A 17,755-nucleotide genomic window follows, 5' to 3' on the forward strand; every position below is an offset into this window, starting at 1 on the left:
GTGTGAAAGGGACAGAGAAAGGGTCACAAATTTTCTGTTCTGTTGTGTTCAGGCGACTCGGTCGGACATGATCCGGATCCTTTCAGCAGCTTTGCATGTGGTTCTGAGAAGAGACATGTCCCTTAACCGCAGACTCTACGCCTGGCTGCTGGGTGCGAAATACACACACAGACACAGCAGTGACACTCATGTACCAGGGTTCCCACTTATTATTGGAATATTGTAGGATTCAGAGAGATGCTCTCTAAAGTAAGGGCTATATATATATATATATATATATATATATATAGCCAGAATTGTTGTGGTACTGTCTCACTTTATTTTCTCTTGTTTGCAACTCACTGTGGATGAACATGCTGGTAAGTGTCTGCATGGCTAAGGATGGACACTGAATGTGTCAGCCTCACACTACACAACAAAGCAATGATTGAAACATTAGACAAACGTTAGACACTTTTTATTTGTCAGATTTCGAACAAATAAAAAGTGTATTGAAAGCTTGGGTCTTAAATTGGGATATACTGTAGCGTACAGTGTGATTCTAATTCCAGTTGTAACCCAGAATCTGGGCCAGTAAGAGGTATTTTTTCCCTCAATGAATGGGATATATATTAACTTGTGGCCAGCTCCAGCTATGTGGCAGCACAACAGTTTTTAACTGTTTAGTGATATTGAAGACTGATATAATTGATGAATCTGGCTAGGCTTCATAGTGGGAAACTCTATAAAAATGTATTTTATTATACCATGGCTACAGGTGGGAAAATATATATTTGTTTTGTGGATCACGATAAAAAACACTCACAATAATTTAAATAATAATAATTGAGTTAAACATGGTGAATTTCCATTATCAGGATAATTGTGAATATTGTGTCTCAATAAAAATATTATTTTCTTAACTTAATGTCAAGTAAAGTGATAACAGTTTGTTTTAGTGCCATTTTAAGAGTTTAAAGTATATTTTGATTGTTGTGATCATTTCGTGAATCACAATTATTTGGCCAGGATAATTGTCACATGAAATCTTCATATTGTCCCATGCCTAACCATGGCTGAAAACTCAGGGATTTTGGTAACAGCCAGTGGGACTTTACAAAGAACAAAGAAGAAGATGATTAGCAGGAGGATACAGAGAGTATATCTCAAAGTTTAAATCCCTATTTGCTTCAGTACGAAGTGCTTTGCTTCTTGCCTTTTGCTTGAAAATGCTGGATGTACATCTTAGTCTAATGCCATTATAAATACATGTCTTTATTTTATGAAGGCTTTGACAATAATGGGGTGATGATAGGCCCACGCAGCACTCGGCAGAGCAACCCAGAAGAGCATGCGAGCAACTACTTCAACAACTTCTCTAAAGACATGCTAGTCCAGGTGAGGGTTCAAGCTATGCAGAAAGGTCACCAATGAATATTGTTTCTTATGTTTAAATTATCTTCCAAAAAATACCCAAATCAAATATCTCCTATGATGTGAGACATATATATATATATATACTGTATGTTGGGTGGGGAAGAGTGTGTGTTGGTCGAGGTTCATCTTCAGTTGGGCAGATCTGACACCCAATTTATCCATTCCCTTTAATTCTTCTCCTCCCACACCTCCCACCTCCCACTTCCTCCCTGGGGTTTGCATGCATATCCTGCTCTCTTCTCCTATTCCCAGATGCTCTAAACAGCCTTTGGTCTCCTGGCATGTGATGAGTTCTGGTACTCCAGGGGTTGGAACGGGGAGCAAACAGAGTGACCAGGAGGGGAAGTTTTGTTTTTGAAAGGGTTTTTTTTTTCGCTTTGTTTTTTTTGTTTGCTCTTCTGCCATCTGCTCTGAGTTATTGGAGCTCCCTCCATTGGGAGAAGGTTGGTACTACAGAGACCGTCTGTTCCTGGCTCACACCATTATGTGGCAGGCGAAGCATGAAGATAACAAAATTAAAAAAAACTTGAAAGGGGGCTCATTGAAATTATGACATTGGTTCTTCCAGATATTATAGGAAAAATAAAAAAAAAACAACTAATGTGCTCTCTGCTGTGTGTGTGTTTTTCAGGCAATGGTCGGGATCTTGCAGGGGAAGGCCCGAGGCGGGGAAGAGGAAAGCATTCTCATGCACGACCTCAAGCCATTTCGCATCCTCATCAGTCTGCTGGACAAACCGGAACTTGGTAACCACTCTTATCAATATGTAGACACCAACAGTCTAGTTAGTGTTGGAAATTGGTTTAATAATGATGCACGTCACACAAGCAGTCTGTCACATAAACTATATGTAATATATCCACTGTACATATCATCCCTCTTATCTGCGTGTGTCCCTCTCCAGGTCCAGCAATCCTCGAGGATGTTCTGATCGAGGTGTTTCGGACTCTACACACACAGTGCCGAACAGAGTTGGACCTCCAAAACCAGAGTCCATTCAGTAAAGACCATGCACACCTCAGCAGGTCAGCCCAGTCATATATGCTGTATATACACTGTATGCATATATATATGTGTGTATATATGTATGTATATATATATGTATGCATGTAAGGAGGGTGAAAAAAGTGTATTGGATAATAAGTACAATTGCAACATAGAAATGTGAAAAATATGCAATTTCTTAAAAAAAAGAGTCAAAGTCAAAATAATGACAAATATAAGTTTTTCATTTGATATGTTTACATGATAAATGACTTAAATCATGGCTAGCATTATAATGGATATTTAAGTTCATTTCTTCATTTATCCAAACCATGAAAACATGATGCTAATTGACCTTCTTTCTTAGTAAACTACGAGAGAACAAGAAGACGGCAGAGCTGATTAAAACAGCCAATCTCCTGTTCAACTCGTTTGAGCCGTACTACATGTGGGACTACATCGCTCGTTGGTTTGAGGAGTGCTGCAGGTCTGTATGTTAAAATTTACGTTTACATTCACACTCAAGTCACCGCTTTGTAAGGCACACCTAGCTAGTGTCAAAAACACTGTAAGTTACGGTCTTAATACCAGAGGGTGAAATCTGGGGAGAACTAATGTTGCCGTTATGTTTCTGGGGTCATTTAGAGATGATGACGCTTCATCCTGCTGGAGGTTACGTCTTTAGAAAGAGTAAAACTGGAGACGACAGAAAAGAACCCAGTGGTGGATCATGCGAAACTAATGTGGAGTGGAAAATAATTATTAAAAGAATTGGATATTATAATTTCTGAAGAATGGCATCCCATGTTGTGATGTAAAGATGTTTACAAATTCATATAAATGGAGGGAATTTGATTGGAGGAAATAAAGTATTACGCCTAATACAAAAAGCAAATGACTTCCAAGGCAACAGACATGCTGGAGGCAGTGTGGCCATACAGATGCAAATCTTGCACATATCTTCTGGAGCTGCCCCAAAATAGAACCATTCTGGGATGGAGTGAACTCTCTATTAAATGAGGTAATAGGATCCCCAGGGAGTGTGCCATTCTGTACCTGCACAATATAATGAAAGCAGTGCTAAAGGAATAAAAGGATTTAGTAAAAATCCTTCTCACAGAGCCAGGGGAATTGATGTGCCAAGATGCTTTTCACACAATCAATACACCCACACCAGAGCTCTTCTGACATTGGACAAATCACCTTAAGTTAACTGCCAACCATCATACTGTATTTAAAATCAACTCACATATGTCTCCGTTGCAGGAGGACAGTGAACAACAGCACATGCGCACCACGGCATGCTGGGAGCCTAGATCCTCCAGAGCTCTCATTGGTGGAGTTCTGTCAGCTGGTTGATTTTCTGCTTGATATTGTTTCCCTGGTGAGCCTTCCTGTCTGTCTTTATTCGTGTCTTTCCCTGGCCTTTTTTCTGTCTATTTTCTCACTCTGCCACTTTCTGCCTTTGCTTTTGCTCCACTATGACTCTTAAATTATTTTACCTTATTCCTTTGTTCCTCCCCTTTCCCTTCACACTTTCATGCTGTTGTTTTTCATTGTTTTTATCTGATCTGTATTTTTCTTCTGTTTCTTTTATGTAACAGTTTTCATAACTGTCCTTTTCTTTCTTTCTCATTATTCAGTCATTTTTCTCATCCTTTCACGTCTGGTTCCTTTACAGATTTTTTTTTTTTCAAAAATGTTCCTCTTTGTCTGCCACATTCTTTCTTCTCGCTCTTCTACAGTCCCTTGTTTTCTGTCCCTGCTTGGGCTTTACATCTCATTCTATGTTCCCCCTCCCTCTTGGCTTTCACACCTCCTATCCAGTATGTTCCCTACAAGCATCCTCCATGTTGTCTGATTTGTTGTCCAATTCCATTCTTGAGTCCAGTTCTGGGATGTTACAGCAACTATTAGGAGGTGTGTGTTTGCACATCCTCTCTCTTCTGTGTCTGTGTGTGTATTTGTGCAATCTCTACAAAGGCAGAGAAATGCCTGTGTCTACTGTAGTTTCCCTGCCAAAATAGTGTTTGCATCCTCATAGAAATATGCTCGTCTATACAGTATTTCCAATCTGAATAGTTTGGAAATCCCTCACTTTTGTATTACCCTGTTTAAATGCCTGTGTGTGTGTGTGTGTGTGTGTGTGTGTGTGTGTGTGTGTGTGTGTGTGTGTGTGTGTGTGTGTGTGTGTGTGTGTGTGTGTGTGTGTGTGTGTGTGTGTGTGTGTGTGTGTGTGTGTGTGTGTGTGTGTGTGTGTGTGTGTGTGTGTGTGTGTGTGTGTGTGTGTGTGTGTGTGTGTGTGTGTGTGTGTGTGTGTGTGTGTGTGTGTGTGTGTGTGTGTGTGTGTGTGTGTGTGTGTGTGTGTGTGTGAGAACCTTGTGTTCTTTGAGTGTGTGAGCGAGAAAGGGTAAACGTATGTGTGTGTTTCTGCAAACCAAGTGTTGTGTGGCCTGTGCTCTGCTTGCTCCTGTCTGTTCAAACTATCTGCTCTTTCTCCTTAAGCCTACTAGAAGCATGAGGGTAATCTGCCAGGTAAAGTACTGCTCTTTCCTGCTTTTTCACCTCACACTGCTTCACTGAGGCTACGATAACATTTCTGCAACGTCCCGCCAACATCCCTCAGGCCATCTTTGTTCCAGCCCTGCTTTGAGTGATCATTTCAGAATGACTGACAGACTGCCATGTTTTAATGTCAGCAATGATCCAGTGGAAGAAGTGGGATTCTAACAGTCATTACATGTGGTGAAAACTTACCCTGGCTGTTTGGTGTGGATCTTGTGAAAATGAAATCTCCGCCCAGTGTATGTGCTTTCTGTTAAGCATGCATGCAGTAATATGCTATTGCACTGCTCACATATTTGTAAGAAATATGACTTCTAATGACTTCTAAACTCCATGGTTTAAGCTCATTTTATGATTTGGTTGCTGTTTTTTTCTTTCATAAAAATGTGTTTTGCTTGTTGAGTCAATCTATTTGTTTCAAAACAAAAAAAGAAAAGACCATCAGACTCATCACACAACGTTAAGGTAAAAAGAAAGGTCTGTTTATTTAGGGCCAGTATATATACACTGAGAAATTGATTAATTATGTTTTCCTGGAAATTTTAAATTTTATTTTTCTTTTTATTTTAGCTCAATCAGATTGCCTACGACCCTTGTGCATATTTCTGTACGTTTGAAGTACAGAAGCTGCACTTTATGATACTTTAAAGCAGGTTTACTAAAAGCGATGTGTAACAATAGCTTTTCATTTCGGCTCTTCGGTCTGCGCAGCAATCTCTTTTGCGTCAAGACGAGATTTTCCGGAGATGCGAGCAGCTTAAATGTGTCAATCCAAGGCCTACTGATATATTTTACGAGCGTTTGTGAGCACCGGATGTCTTTTATGTTTAAAGGTCCTGGAAATGTCCTGGAAAATTATTTCTTAAAAAGAGTGGGAGTCCTGGAGAGAGGTCTTTGGATAAATGGTCTTGCATCGTATTAATAGCAGAAATTTCCACCCTAACCATCTTAGGCATTTTAAATATTGATATTTTTAGACTGAAACTAGCAGTGGCTGAAAATAATTCAGTATCTTTAGATTTTACTATCACCATGTCACTTAGTTATACACTGGTTAAGGGGTAAAACTATTCCCTTTCACAGCTAGAGGGACTCTAGATAAGATAATTCTAGATGTTAATGTGTATTTAATAACATTTAATTAAGCAAACTGTTATATCAGTCATTTGGAAGACTTTAAAAAAAGTCCTGCCTTAGTTATTTTAACATTTTAATTACGTTATATCGGTTCACCTCCTTCCAGACACCCAGTAATTTCACCTCAAGTCCTCACTTCACTTCTGTAACATTTTCCAGGAGACCTACATAGAGATCCAGACAGAGCATCTTCCTCAACTGCTGTTGCGTATGGTAGCGGCTCTGACCTGTCACCTGCAGGCCCTGGGCCTCGGGGAGCTCACGCACTGCCTTCGTCTCTGCTCCAAGATCCTCAGCAAAGTGCAACCACCACTGGTATCCCCTCTGGCCCTGCCACCGGGTCCCCAGGGCCGCTCCACCGGCAATCGCTCAAACCCAGCAAGGGACAAGGAAGACAAACCGGTGAGGAAAAGTGTTAAAAAGTTCCATCATATTAAAATGCAAATGCTCCCCCTCCACGTTTTCCCTGCCATATTAATTGTGAAAAGATCAGAGGATCTGTTCGCTTTAGTGCTCAGTTAGAAATTAAAGTTGTTCACAGTGATGCCACTTTTATGCCAATCTTTGACTATAAAAATACCGCCAGCTGATATTTCTGTTCCGTCTCTGATCATTTAGACATCTTTTGACAAAATCTTAGCCCTGTTGCTACCCTGGTCAGATCAAATCCCACTTTGACCTACTTGACCCATTTCCCTGACAAGTTACTGCCCAAAAATCTATCAGTTCAGGCTCTGATGGTGTTCCCTGGTCCCTGAACAGGGCCCCTTCAGGCTCTAGTTGGCTCCTGCCATCCTCCTGCCCTGTGCTGCAGTTGGCTGGGTGGTCCCACGACTGTTCCTGCCATCCCACTCTCCCTCGACACAAGGCATTTGAAGACTTGTTAAAAAATGCTTTATTTGGCTACCCTGTTGCTCATGGTCCCTGTCCAGAAACCTGCTTGTTTAAGTGTTTGAGTTCTCAGTGAGGCATGATTAAAAGTTGAGTCCCCTGCCCAGAGATGGATAGGGGACAAATAGATTGAGGTAGGCCCATGAGGGGCAGAAGAGAGGACAAGTAGAAAGACAGAAGATGGTTAACCAACAGCTGAGCCCAGCTTGCCTTTTCTCTCTGATGAAGAAGAGGAGGAGACTATCCTGCAATGCCTCCCGGGTGAACCATATCCATCAGAGTGGAAAACATTCCACATACATCCACTGAATACTCCCCCCCCCCCCCCCCCCCCCCCCACACACACACACACACACACGCACACACACACACACACACCACCCTGAGGGATATATAGAGAACGTGCTGTCTAATGTGCCATCTGAGTCCTCCAGAATGTGCATGCTGCCTCAATCAAAATCAATCCCAGGAAGCCCTCAGGCTCCCAAAGGCTGACTGTTACAAACAATTGTAAGAACTTGCATCTCTGTCTGTCTGCAACAGGATGCCAGCCTGGTGTACAGCTCAGTCTACACAAGTCCCTCAGGTCAAACCCAACAGCTGGGTATACAACCCTACTATCTAATGACGTGTGTACAGAATACAGAACAGTTAGACATCTATGATTAAAGCTAATGGTTACATTTAATTAACCATTAACTGAATAGATTACACATTTTGCCTGAATAAACTACAGGTATTTATCACAGTGTCTGTGGTCTATGGTAATTGTGTTTCTAGATTCAACTCTAGATGTGAATTTCTGTTTAAAAGAATGAAAAACCTGATAAATAATCCCCAATCCCACTGTGGTCATATAGCACATATAATGCAACGTTTAAACAGCATATATAATGTAGTGTTTCACATCTAGATTACAAATATGCTTATGGTAACCATCGTATCATAACTGCATCAGAAAACATTAATAAATGAGGTATAGTGTAGTTGTTGTCAATTGCACGTCACTTACTTAAAGGACCTGTCCATCAATGTAGTTTTGGTTAGGTTGCAATCATGTGTTTTAGCTGTTGGATCATTTGAGCTTTCTTTCTTCATAGTACACATTTTGATATGACATTTCAGAAAAGGACAGGTGTATTGTGTTAATAAAGACTGCATTCAATTTAGGTGAACACTCCAAGGGTCTCCGATATTGTATATGCTGACTATTAAGGTTACGAGTGCATTGTCTGTAGAAAGCAATCATTCACATGGAAAAGTGGCAGCCCAATGAGCCTATACATGTCCAAATGTAGCCTGTCGTGAAAATAGAAGGGACATTTAGGTTTGTTGTAAACTGGGAGCATCGACACAGGCTTACTTGTAGCGTAGCCTACTGAACAAACTGTACAGATCATAATATTTAACTTTGTAATAGCACCAAAATAAACTACTGGAGATATCAATCTTGAAATGGTATCAAGAAAATAGAAGCCTGACATGCTTATATATATATATATATATATATATATATATATATATATATATATATATTTAAATTATTAATTTACATTTTTTTGGAGATTCCTGTGCGTACCACTAGAGAGAGCTCACGTACTACCAGTTGTACACGTACCCCAGTTTTAGAACCAGGGATCTAACAAAACACACTATCTTGAGACTGCTCCAAAAAAAAGAGGTCACAATCATAAAAATATTCATAAAACAAAGATCAATAAAGAGTATACTTGAGGAATGAACAGTATCTGCACTTGGATTTTTTTAGCTTATGTATGTAATTTCAGTGATCAACACAGTTTTTCTCTTCCTTTGCTTCCATCACTCTTTGCTGAACTTCCTTCATCACATATCCTCTGTCATCCTGCAGGCTTTACCTGCTAATCTGGAGCTCCCAGGCGGTGGGGAGGTGTTTGAGGATGTGGAAAATCCTCTCAGCAGCCGCTCCTCAGAAAGTGGCTTCACAGACTTTGTCCAGTACCAGGGAGATGGCCCAGAGGAGACAGAGCGAACCTCTCATCCCCACCCAGCGATCAAAACAGACCGTCGCTCCTCAGGCCCATCTCAGACCAAGCCTCTGGACAAACCAGTCATGCAGTGCTGCCTGGAGCACTTCCAGCAGTTTCTCTCCCGACTTATCACCTTGTATATTACCCCTGGGCAGGTGGACAAAGCTGAGGGAGAAAGAGGTGAGGTTATGCAGGTTTCAGAGGGCTCCCAACACAGTGATCATATGGAGTCATGCTCAGGATCAGGGTTGTTCCAGAGGGAGTGTGTTGCTGCCTTCACTGCTGCCTGCCAGCTCTTCCTAGAATGCTCCAGTTTCCCTGTCTACATCGCAGAGGGCAACCTTAAGTCCTCACCCACACAGGAAGAGCAGTTTGGTAAGTGCTAAAAAACACTCTGATCAAAAATTGGGATTTTTGTCCAGTATGTATGGTATGCAAACTATCGCTGTGTTTTAATTGGAAAGAGCACTTAAGGTCTTTTTTTAATATTTTGAGACAATAAAACCAGTGAGTAAAATAAAGATTTACTGTGTTGTCAGGTTCAGTGGGAAGGGACAGAACAGGTTAGCTTTAATAATGGCTTTCATTGGAATATCTACCCTCTGTCTTGATTTATATGCTCTGGAACTATACAATTTTTGTTTATGGATTCAAACAGTAGAAATGACAACCCTGAATCAAGGATACCCAGTGCTACTGTAGGGAAAGTAACAGATACAGCTGCAACTAACAATTATTTTCATTGTCGATAAATCTGTCGATCCTTTTTTTGATTAATTCATGAATTGTTTGGTTTATAAAATATCAGAAAATGGTGAAAAAATGTGGATCAGTGTTTCCCTAATCCCAAGATTTCGCCCTTAGATATCTTGGCTTGTCCAGAAAGGAAAGAAACCAGAAAATATGTTTGAATTTGAATTTTTTCTTGAAAAAATGACTCCAAACAATTAATTGATTATCAAAATAGTTGATGATTAATTAATTCTCCTTTGCAGCTTGAGTTAATGCTAAAATCTAGAGCTGATTTACAGCGTCTAAAGGTTTGAATGCTTTCTATTGCCCCTATCTCAATACAGACAGTGAGCAGGTCCGTCTGCCAGTGTGGCTGCAGACTCTGATGGATGCCTGCTGCCTGGCCAGTGACTTCAGCCTGCAGGGCGTGGCCATCTCCCTGCTCATGGACCTCGTTGGGCTTACCCAGTCAGTGGCCATGGTGACTGCAGAGAGTGCAGCATCCGGGGGCAGCTCTGAGTCCGCCCAGCCCATGAGCCCCAGCCAGGGTCGAGTTGCTGTTGTCATCAGGCCACCGCTCACTCAGGGAATCCTAAAGTACATTGCTGACAAGACCAACTTCTTCAAGGTAGAGTTCTTTTTTTTATGTTTCAGCAGAACTATTAGGTGAGCTTCATTTTTTAATGGTCTCGAACCTGTCAAATTTGCAATCTTTTCCTCAGAGTGTGGCTCTGATCCTATGGGACCAGTTGAGTGAAGGAACACCTCAGCACCATCAACGCAGCGTAGAGCTCTTCTACCAGCTCCACAACCTGGTGCCTTCCTCCGGCATCTGTGAGGATGTCATCAGCCAGCAACTCATGCACAGAGACAAGGTTAGTACAGAAGACATTTGACATCCCAGGAAAACACAGCAACACACAAAATAACGGCAACTCTCATGAAATCCATTTCTGAAGCACCTTTTGCTTTCAGAGAATTCGTCTGGAGGCCCATGTGAAGTTCTCCGTGCTGTGGCATTTGACACGAGATTTGAACATTACCAAATCCTCTCCTTTTAATCGCACATTTGACAGGTGTGTAGGCCATATAGAATGATGTTTTATTTATTTGAAGGGATTTTCCATTAACGGTGAAGTGGATAACTTTCTGTTAAAAAAATAATGTGTTTCCTAAATTTGCTGACACTTTCACTATCCTGACAGATAATCTATGAAAAAGTAATCAGCCTCCACTCACTGCTCCTAATTGGAACTGCAAGATTCCATAGCAACCAACCTAAAATAATCAGGGGCCGTATTCACAAAACATTTTTATCTTAGCACTAAGAGTTCTCCTAAAGAGCATTAAAAGTTCTTAGTTAAGAGTCATTTCTTCAAACCTATTCCCAAAGCCTCTGAGACCAACTTTAACTAAGGAGTGGGAGGGACTCCTAAGCTAAGACTAGAGGGCAGGGTTGACCTTGTTGTGATGGATGACATCATGTTCATACCTTCTTACGTGTCTCTGATTTAATTTGAAACCAAGAATATACTTATTTGGCAAGTATGTTCAGCTTAGTGTCCGCGAGGTAGGCCCATGCACAAGTCTGACAGGTCATTAGATCAAGACAATTAGACAATCGTTGGATATGTAGACCTATAAAAGAAGCAGTTTAATATAGGGCTAGAACGGGGGTGGCAATTCCGATCCCTCCACATCTGCTCTGCCAAAACAGAAGACAAAACCAAACTGGACCAATGGCCAACTCCTATTCCTCACTCAACTTGTGGATGAAAGGAAAGTTATCAAAGGAAAGTTTGGAGTTTGGATCTCTACAGAAACAAAAAAAACAATTTGCGTGCATGTCAATGCTGCCTTCCCTCTCCTGCAGCTGCATTTGTTTCGTGGCCAAATTGCGGAGAGTTGTAACGACCTTAATCTCCAGTGATATTGGGTGGTTTTTATTCGTTGGTGATGTGATGGCATCCCTGACAAACTCTACTATGTTTATAATGCCATCTCCATTAAGGCAATACCTTTTTAAAAGCTAACTATCATTTCATCCCTCCAAAATGTTGACTGCTGCAGCCATGTGAGGTCATTCCTGATTTACTCTTAGTGACTTAACCTACATTTTTATAGATTCAGGAGCTACTTTTAGCACTGAAATGCTTTGTGAATTACACTTATGTCAAAAAGTTAGGCGTCCGGAAATTAGGAGTGAAATGCCCCTTATTTTTAAGAGATACTCCTAAATCAGCAAGTTAGGACCTATCTGAGCCTTAAGATGTGATCTGATGAGATCTGAGTGATCTCTGACGCAGTGTCAATGACTGCTTGTGAACTGCAACCAAAAGGAGAAACTAGGCAGCGCTGATCAAATATGAATCAAAATGACGTTACTGTATTGCCTATTTCTCCCATAAAGCTTTTTCAAAAACATGTTTTAGTGTACCGTTTAGCTGTAAAATGAGAATGTTTGTGACTAAGTCGAGCCAAAACTAAGCCCCACCCATCAGTTGACCTGCAAACTTTCTTAATTCGCAGCTAAACAGTATGCATACTTAGCTGTGCCGTTTAGCTGTAAAGTGGTCGGTTGATCGGTTTGATCACAGTTCACGAGCAGTCATTGTGTCAGAGGCTACTTGACTCTGACACAATGACTGCTCGTTATTTTAGGTTGGTCGTGGTGGAATCTTTCAGATGCCATTAGGAGCAACTGAGGAGCAGCAGGTGAAGACAGAGGTACACAGTGCTGTCTCAGTCTGTCTAATAATCCTGTCAAGATATAATGACAGTGTCAGCAAAAATGAAATAAACACATTTTTTTATAGAAAGTTACCTATCAGCTTTGATATTGATGTATTTTGTATCAAGACTTTTCCTGTGATTTCCTTTTCACTTTGTCCTTCAGATCTCTTTTCATCATGCTAGACAGTCTGAGTTATTGGGATCCGTGCACTAGCGCTGTTGGTCGGGGTTGGCTCAATCAGGTCCTTCAGAGACATGACATTGCTCGGGTTTTAGAGCCTCTCCTCCTCCTCCTGCTTCACCCCAAGACACACCGAGTATCCATTCAGAGGGTGCAGGCCCAGCGCCACTGGGCCCAGGTGTTCCCTGAACCACCTGAACAGGAACCGTCAGAACCCATGGGTTACACCAGGGACTCTGGTTTCTCAGACAGTACGCAAAGGCCAATAATAATGTTTTTTTTTGTTTGTTTTACTAGCAGTTACTGCGTCTTTTTTAATCTTGAAGCATTGGCTTGTTTATGTAAAAAATTATCTTTTCTCCTCTTTCTTTCATTAGACTTTAGTCAGATCCGAGGGGACAGAGTGGCACGAGGGGAGTTCCGAGGCCTGGTGATGGGAGACATGGAGCCGTTCTGTCTGACTGTCAACCCTTTGAGTGACAGCTTGTCCTTACTGAGCCTCAGCAGTGAAAACTTGCATCTAGCTAGTGAATGTCAGCCTGCTGACCAGCAGGTGGAGCTCCAGAGCTCTGAGTCCAGTGGTTCTCGTTCATCTACAGTGGAAAATGGAAGCTTTGAGGACCCGGAGGTTGTCAACGTCCCAGTCAATGGCTCCAACCAACCGCCTTGTTCTTCAGATGAAACGCCTGAGGACTCCATAGAGGAGGTGGTGTCCTTTGTTATAAAGGAGTTGATAGACAGAGTTTTGAGTTTAGTAGATGAGGGATCTTTTGAATTCTCATCTCAACCTGAAAACTGGCCCCAGACAGACACAGACAGCACTTCCTCAGAAGCCTCCACCGGTCTCCGTTTTGACTCTGGCCCTCCTCCAGGCTCCAACCACCAGACTCTGCCTGAAATGCTGGCTGGAGGCACGCTGGAGTTCCTTTCTGTCACACGGACTGATATATCTGCAGAGGAGCAGCACCGAGAGGGCATCACCCGTCATAGCTCATCACCTTCCATTGTCACGTTGCCAGATAGCTCTGACCCCGCTACCCCAGACCACAACCTGCGGGTGGACGACCCTCAGGCCCGGAAACGTAGCCATAGCAGCACCCAGCTCAGCCTTAAAGGGAAGATCATGGAAAGGCTAGCAGACAAATCTCCAGGGGCCAAGCCCAAGGTCAAGAAGGCCAAGAGGAAAGAGGAGGAGAGGCAGAGAAAGATGGCAATTCAAGCTGAAAAACTGCGGCCACCCAGTATTTTCTTTGGGGACAGCCTGGATCTAGAGAACTGGTACAGCTGTGGGGAAGGTGAGGTGTCAGAGATTGAGAGTGACACTGGCTCACCCAGCGGGGGCTCCAGTGGGACTGTCGGGGGGATCAGTGTCACAGGACGTAGGTCATCCTCTGCCCCACCTCGTTTCAATATCCATCCACTCTACCAGCATGTTCTGCTCTATCTGCAGCTGTATGACTCCTCCCGAGCCCTTCATGCCCTGTCCGCAATCGCAGCCATGCTAAGAGCTGCTCCCTCAGGATTTGTAAGTGCCATCTCCACCACCAGCATCAACAACACCTACACTCCACAGCTCTCTTTGCTCCAAAACCTCCTAGCCCGTCACAGGGTCTCTGTCATGGGGAAAGACTTCTACTGCCCCATCCCACAGGACTCTCACTCCCACTCATTCCGCAGCGCCATGTACCTGGAAATCATCATCTCACTCTGTCTTTACTTCCTAAGAAGCTATTACTCCGCCCACCTGGCAGCAGGCCCTCAGGACTTGGCAGGGAACCGGGCCATGCAGCTGACCAGTGTGGAGGTCTTAACTCTCCTTTTCAGCGAGCTAGCCAAAGCCACAGGTGGTTCGGCTAAGGGCTTTGCTAGTTTCATCAGTGACGTCCTATCTAAGTGCAAAGTTCAGAAAGTGGTTCTCCATTGCCTGCTTTCCTCCATATTCAGTGCCCAGAAGTGGCATGAGCAGCGGGTGGCAGGGGTGAACGTGGCCACAGTGGAGGAAGGTCTGTCAGAGGACAGTGTCATAAACCTGTCAGAGGACCAGATAGACAGCTGTAGTGCGGTCCAGTCTCAGCTGCTCAGACTGCTGCAGAGCCTAGTCGTACTGGAGCACAGAGTCCTGGTGCCAGTTGATGAAGGAGGAGAAGGAGGGCCAGTGGGAGGAGGGGCAGGAGGCGTAGGAACAGGAGGCGGCGTAGGGGCCGGGTTTGAGATCCTGGGTGGGGAAGTGGAACATGTCAACCCTCAGCAGCCAATGACATCCCTGCAATACCTCCACGGACAGCCTATCACCGCACAGGGTATGTTCCTGTGTGCTGTGATCAGGGCGCTGCATCAGCACCATGCGTGTAAGATGCATCCCCAGTGGATAGGACTCATCACAGCCACCCTCCCATACATGGGGAGAGTGCTGAGGAGGGTGGTGGCTTCAGTCACTCTGCAGCTGTGCAGGAACCTGGACAATCTTCTTCAGCAGTACCGCTATGAGACCGGAATAACTGAGACCAGGTATTAACATTGACCATGGATGGTACTGATGAGCTATTCTATCATAATAAGCCATTCTACAATTGTAGCCATTTGGCAGAACAATGTAATGAAATAGCTTAGCAAGGGTTTCATCACCAGATGGCACTCTTGACCACAAGATGCATTAGCTTTTCATCCTTCTTTCTGGTGGACAAGTTGTGATGAAAATGCTTGATATTCAGAATTTTTGCAAAGAAATACATTCATTCAATAATATGTGTTGATTAAGTTGTACATTCTCCTTGTAGACCACAGTGGATGGCTCTCTGCATCCCTCCTGACCTGATTCTGACAGTGCTGGAGGGGGTGACAGCCATCATTCATTACTGCCTGCTAGATCCCACTTCCCAGTACCACCAGGTGAGGGCGCCAAGCACCAACACATTACTCTCTCATCTCTCAGTGAAGGTTTAGAACCCCCCCTGATTTATTCTAAAATGTTGTTATTCTTTATTGTTCAGAATTTGATAGAATATCTGCTGTGGCTATACCACTGCTGTACTAGCATGTTTTTTTAAATAGGCTCAAAAACCTTTATTTTGTGAAAAATATTTTTATCAAATTCTGAACAATAACAATAACAGTATTTCAGAATAAATCAAGAGTTAATACTTTGATCTCCACTGTATATTGACAAGTTTAAGCTAGTATCCTTGGCTAAATTGTAGAAATTTACAATAAGACATCCTTTTATTTCATTCATTTCATGTAATTTCCATTTCTGTCTCCAACACACTCCTAACCAGCACTGTTGCATAAAAATGCACTAACAATAGCAATTGTATGATTTTTATTTACACGTTGGTGGTGATAACTGTATACATTTGAATCTAGGCTCATTTCACGTTAGAAAACAGCAACTTTGTGCACCTCATTTACTAAATTTTGTAAACACAGGCCTCCGTTTTTGCAGTTTTTTGGAGACTTGTATTGAGATATATACTGTACTTAATGTCTGGTTGCATATTCTGCCTCTCAGTTACAAGTGAGTGTTGACCAGAAGCACCTGGCTGAGGCTCGTTCAGGCATCCTATCCATCCTCCACACCATCATGTCTTCTGTCACCCTGCTGTGGAGCGTTCTCCACCAGGCTGATAACTCCGACAAGCCAGCTGCTGCCTCTGCTGCCTCTACGTCCAACATCAACCTGGGCTCCACTAAGGTACACCAGTCAAAATGTACTCAAAGTTTTGCCATATTTCAATGCAGGTCTTGGCCAGTGTGTCAATATGATAACTAGTCTTTGAGTTGTCATAACTGATCGCTTGTCTTGACTCCAGAATAAGGGCAATGTTTGACTCAATAAACTAAGAAATGAGAGGAAGTGTCTAAGATAATTTGTCTAAAATTAACTACATCTCTTTCCACCTTTTTGAAGAGATAAAATGGTAGCTATGATGAATGTAGCACCTCACTAGTATATTCCACTATTTCACTTGCCTCGCAGAAGGGAAATAAATGCAAAGATGGTTCGCATATTATTCAGATAAGCTGAAATGTATCCTGCAGCACTTAACAGAGGTCAGTTAAAACAGTAAAATGTGGTATGCAGTGTACACAGCCAGCTGAAAATTCCCAGAGGTGTGATGTGGTCTGGCATAAAATGTTCCACAGAGAAATGATTATAACTCCATACATAATACTTGGATTACTGGTCAGTAGGAACTGAATCTCATTGCTGACACTGAAGGGAGTTTTGTCTTAGCAATTACAGGTCTGTATTTTCCGCAAGTAGTTTTTACCCTTGTCCAGATGATATGTTTTTTTTCTGGAGGTGGGCTGGTAATGAGATATTCACTGAGATAATACAGTGATTTTTTTTTCCTGTACAGAACATAATTTGTCATCATTACAGGGCATGTGCCCATGCAAGAGGAATAATGAAACGCCTAAAAACCTGCTTACATTTTGCAAATAACGGCTTTGTCAGTTAGAGCATTTCATATTGGCCAACGTACACAGAACAGCAGTTCAACTTGCAGATAATGTTGTTTGACAATGTATGTTGTATCAGTTAAAGCTTAAGGACAAACACAACTTCTCTCTCTTCTTCTTGCGTTCGACAAGAAATAAATCAAACAGTAGTATTTATTAAAACTGTCCCTACACTCTGACTGCACAATGACAGAGACGATCAGTGAAAAAGTCATGTATCCCTACCCCAACCTTCTGTACGTGTCTCCTAATGGCATCTGCTACATGATCAGCCATCTCCCACCGCACCCGAAGAAAAAAAACCACTCAGACCACACCAGATCGACTTCTCTAAATTCCAATCAAACTGTGAAACTAGGCAACGCTGATCAAACATGAATCATAAAGATGTCTTTTTAGTGCCTATCGATCACAATCAGACAAAATCAAGCCCCGACCACCAGCCGACAGGCCGGACAAACTTTTTCATTTTACAGTTAAATGGTAATTAAAAAATGTTTCTGAAAACACTTTATGCCAGAATAAGCAAATGTGATGCCTATTAACACAGTTTGATCACAGTTAATGAGCTGTATTTGCTGTAGTTGACACTGCGTCAGAAACCGCTTGGCTTTGATTGGCTATCTTTCAGGTGAAGTGGATC

At 42.4% G+C, this 17,755-nt stretch overlaps 1 protein-coding gene across 5 annotated transcripts in view; it reads left to right on the plus strand.

The window, feature by feature from the left end:
- Positions 1 to 17,755, plus strand: part of dop1a (DOP1 leucine zipper like protein A) — a 34,997-nt gene that overhangs the window by 7,113 nt on the left and 10,129 nt on the right. For 3 of the 5 annotated variants that reach the window (XR_014593312.1, XR_014593313.1, XM_083919013.1), the window contains exons 7-21: positions 53 to 152; positions 1,268 to 1,377; positions 2,048 to 2,162; positions 2,321 to 2,441; positions 2,768 to 2,887; positions 3,667 to 3,784; positions 6,262 to 6,504; positions 8,864 to 9,377; positions 10,079 to 10,362; positions 10,457 to 10,609; positions 10,710 to 10,810; positions 12,631 to 12,899; positions 13,026 to 15,156; positions 15,426 to 15,537; positions 16,157 to 16,339. Coding sequence is in view for 3 of the 5 variants with exons in the window: in XM_083919013.1 (XP_083775139.1) it covers positions 53 to 152; positions 1,268 to 1,377; positions 2,048 to 2,162; positions 2,321 to 2,441; positions 2,768 to 2,887; positions 3,667 to 3,784; positions 6,262 to 6,504; positions 8,864 to 9,377; positions 10,079 to 10,362; positions 10,457 to 10,609; positions 10,710 to 10,810; positions 12,631 to 12,899; positions 13,026 to 15,156; positions 15,426 to 15,537; positions 16,157 to 16,339 (4,674 nt within the window). In the remaining 2 variants the exon portion in view is untranslated. Of the gene's footprint in view, positions 1 to 52; positions 153 to 1,267; positions 1,378 to 2,047; positions 2,163 to 2,320; positions 2,442 to 2,767; positions 2,888 to 3,666; positions 3,785 to 6,261; positions 6,505 to 8,863; positions 9,378 to 10,078; positions 10,363 to 10,456; positions 10,610 to 10,709; positions 10,811 to 12,630; positions 15,157 to 15,425; positions 15,538 to 16,156; positions 16,340 to 17,755 lie in introns of all 5 variants that reach the window. The other 2 variants (XM_083919011.1, XM_083919012.1) reach the window with 2 other exon arrangements.

This window comes from Echiichthys vipera (assembly GCF_963691815.1).
Source record: "Echiichthys vipera genome assembly, chromosome: 8".
NCBI lineage: Eukaryota > Metazoa > Chordata > Actinopteri > Perciformes > Trachinidae > Echiichthys > Echiichthys vipera.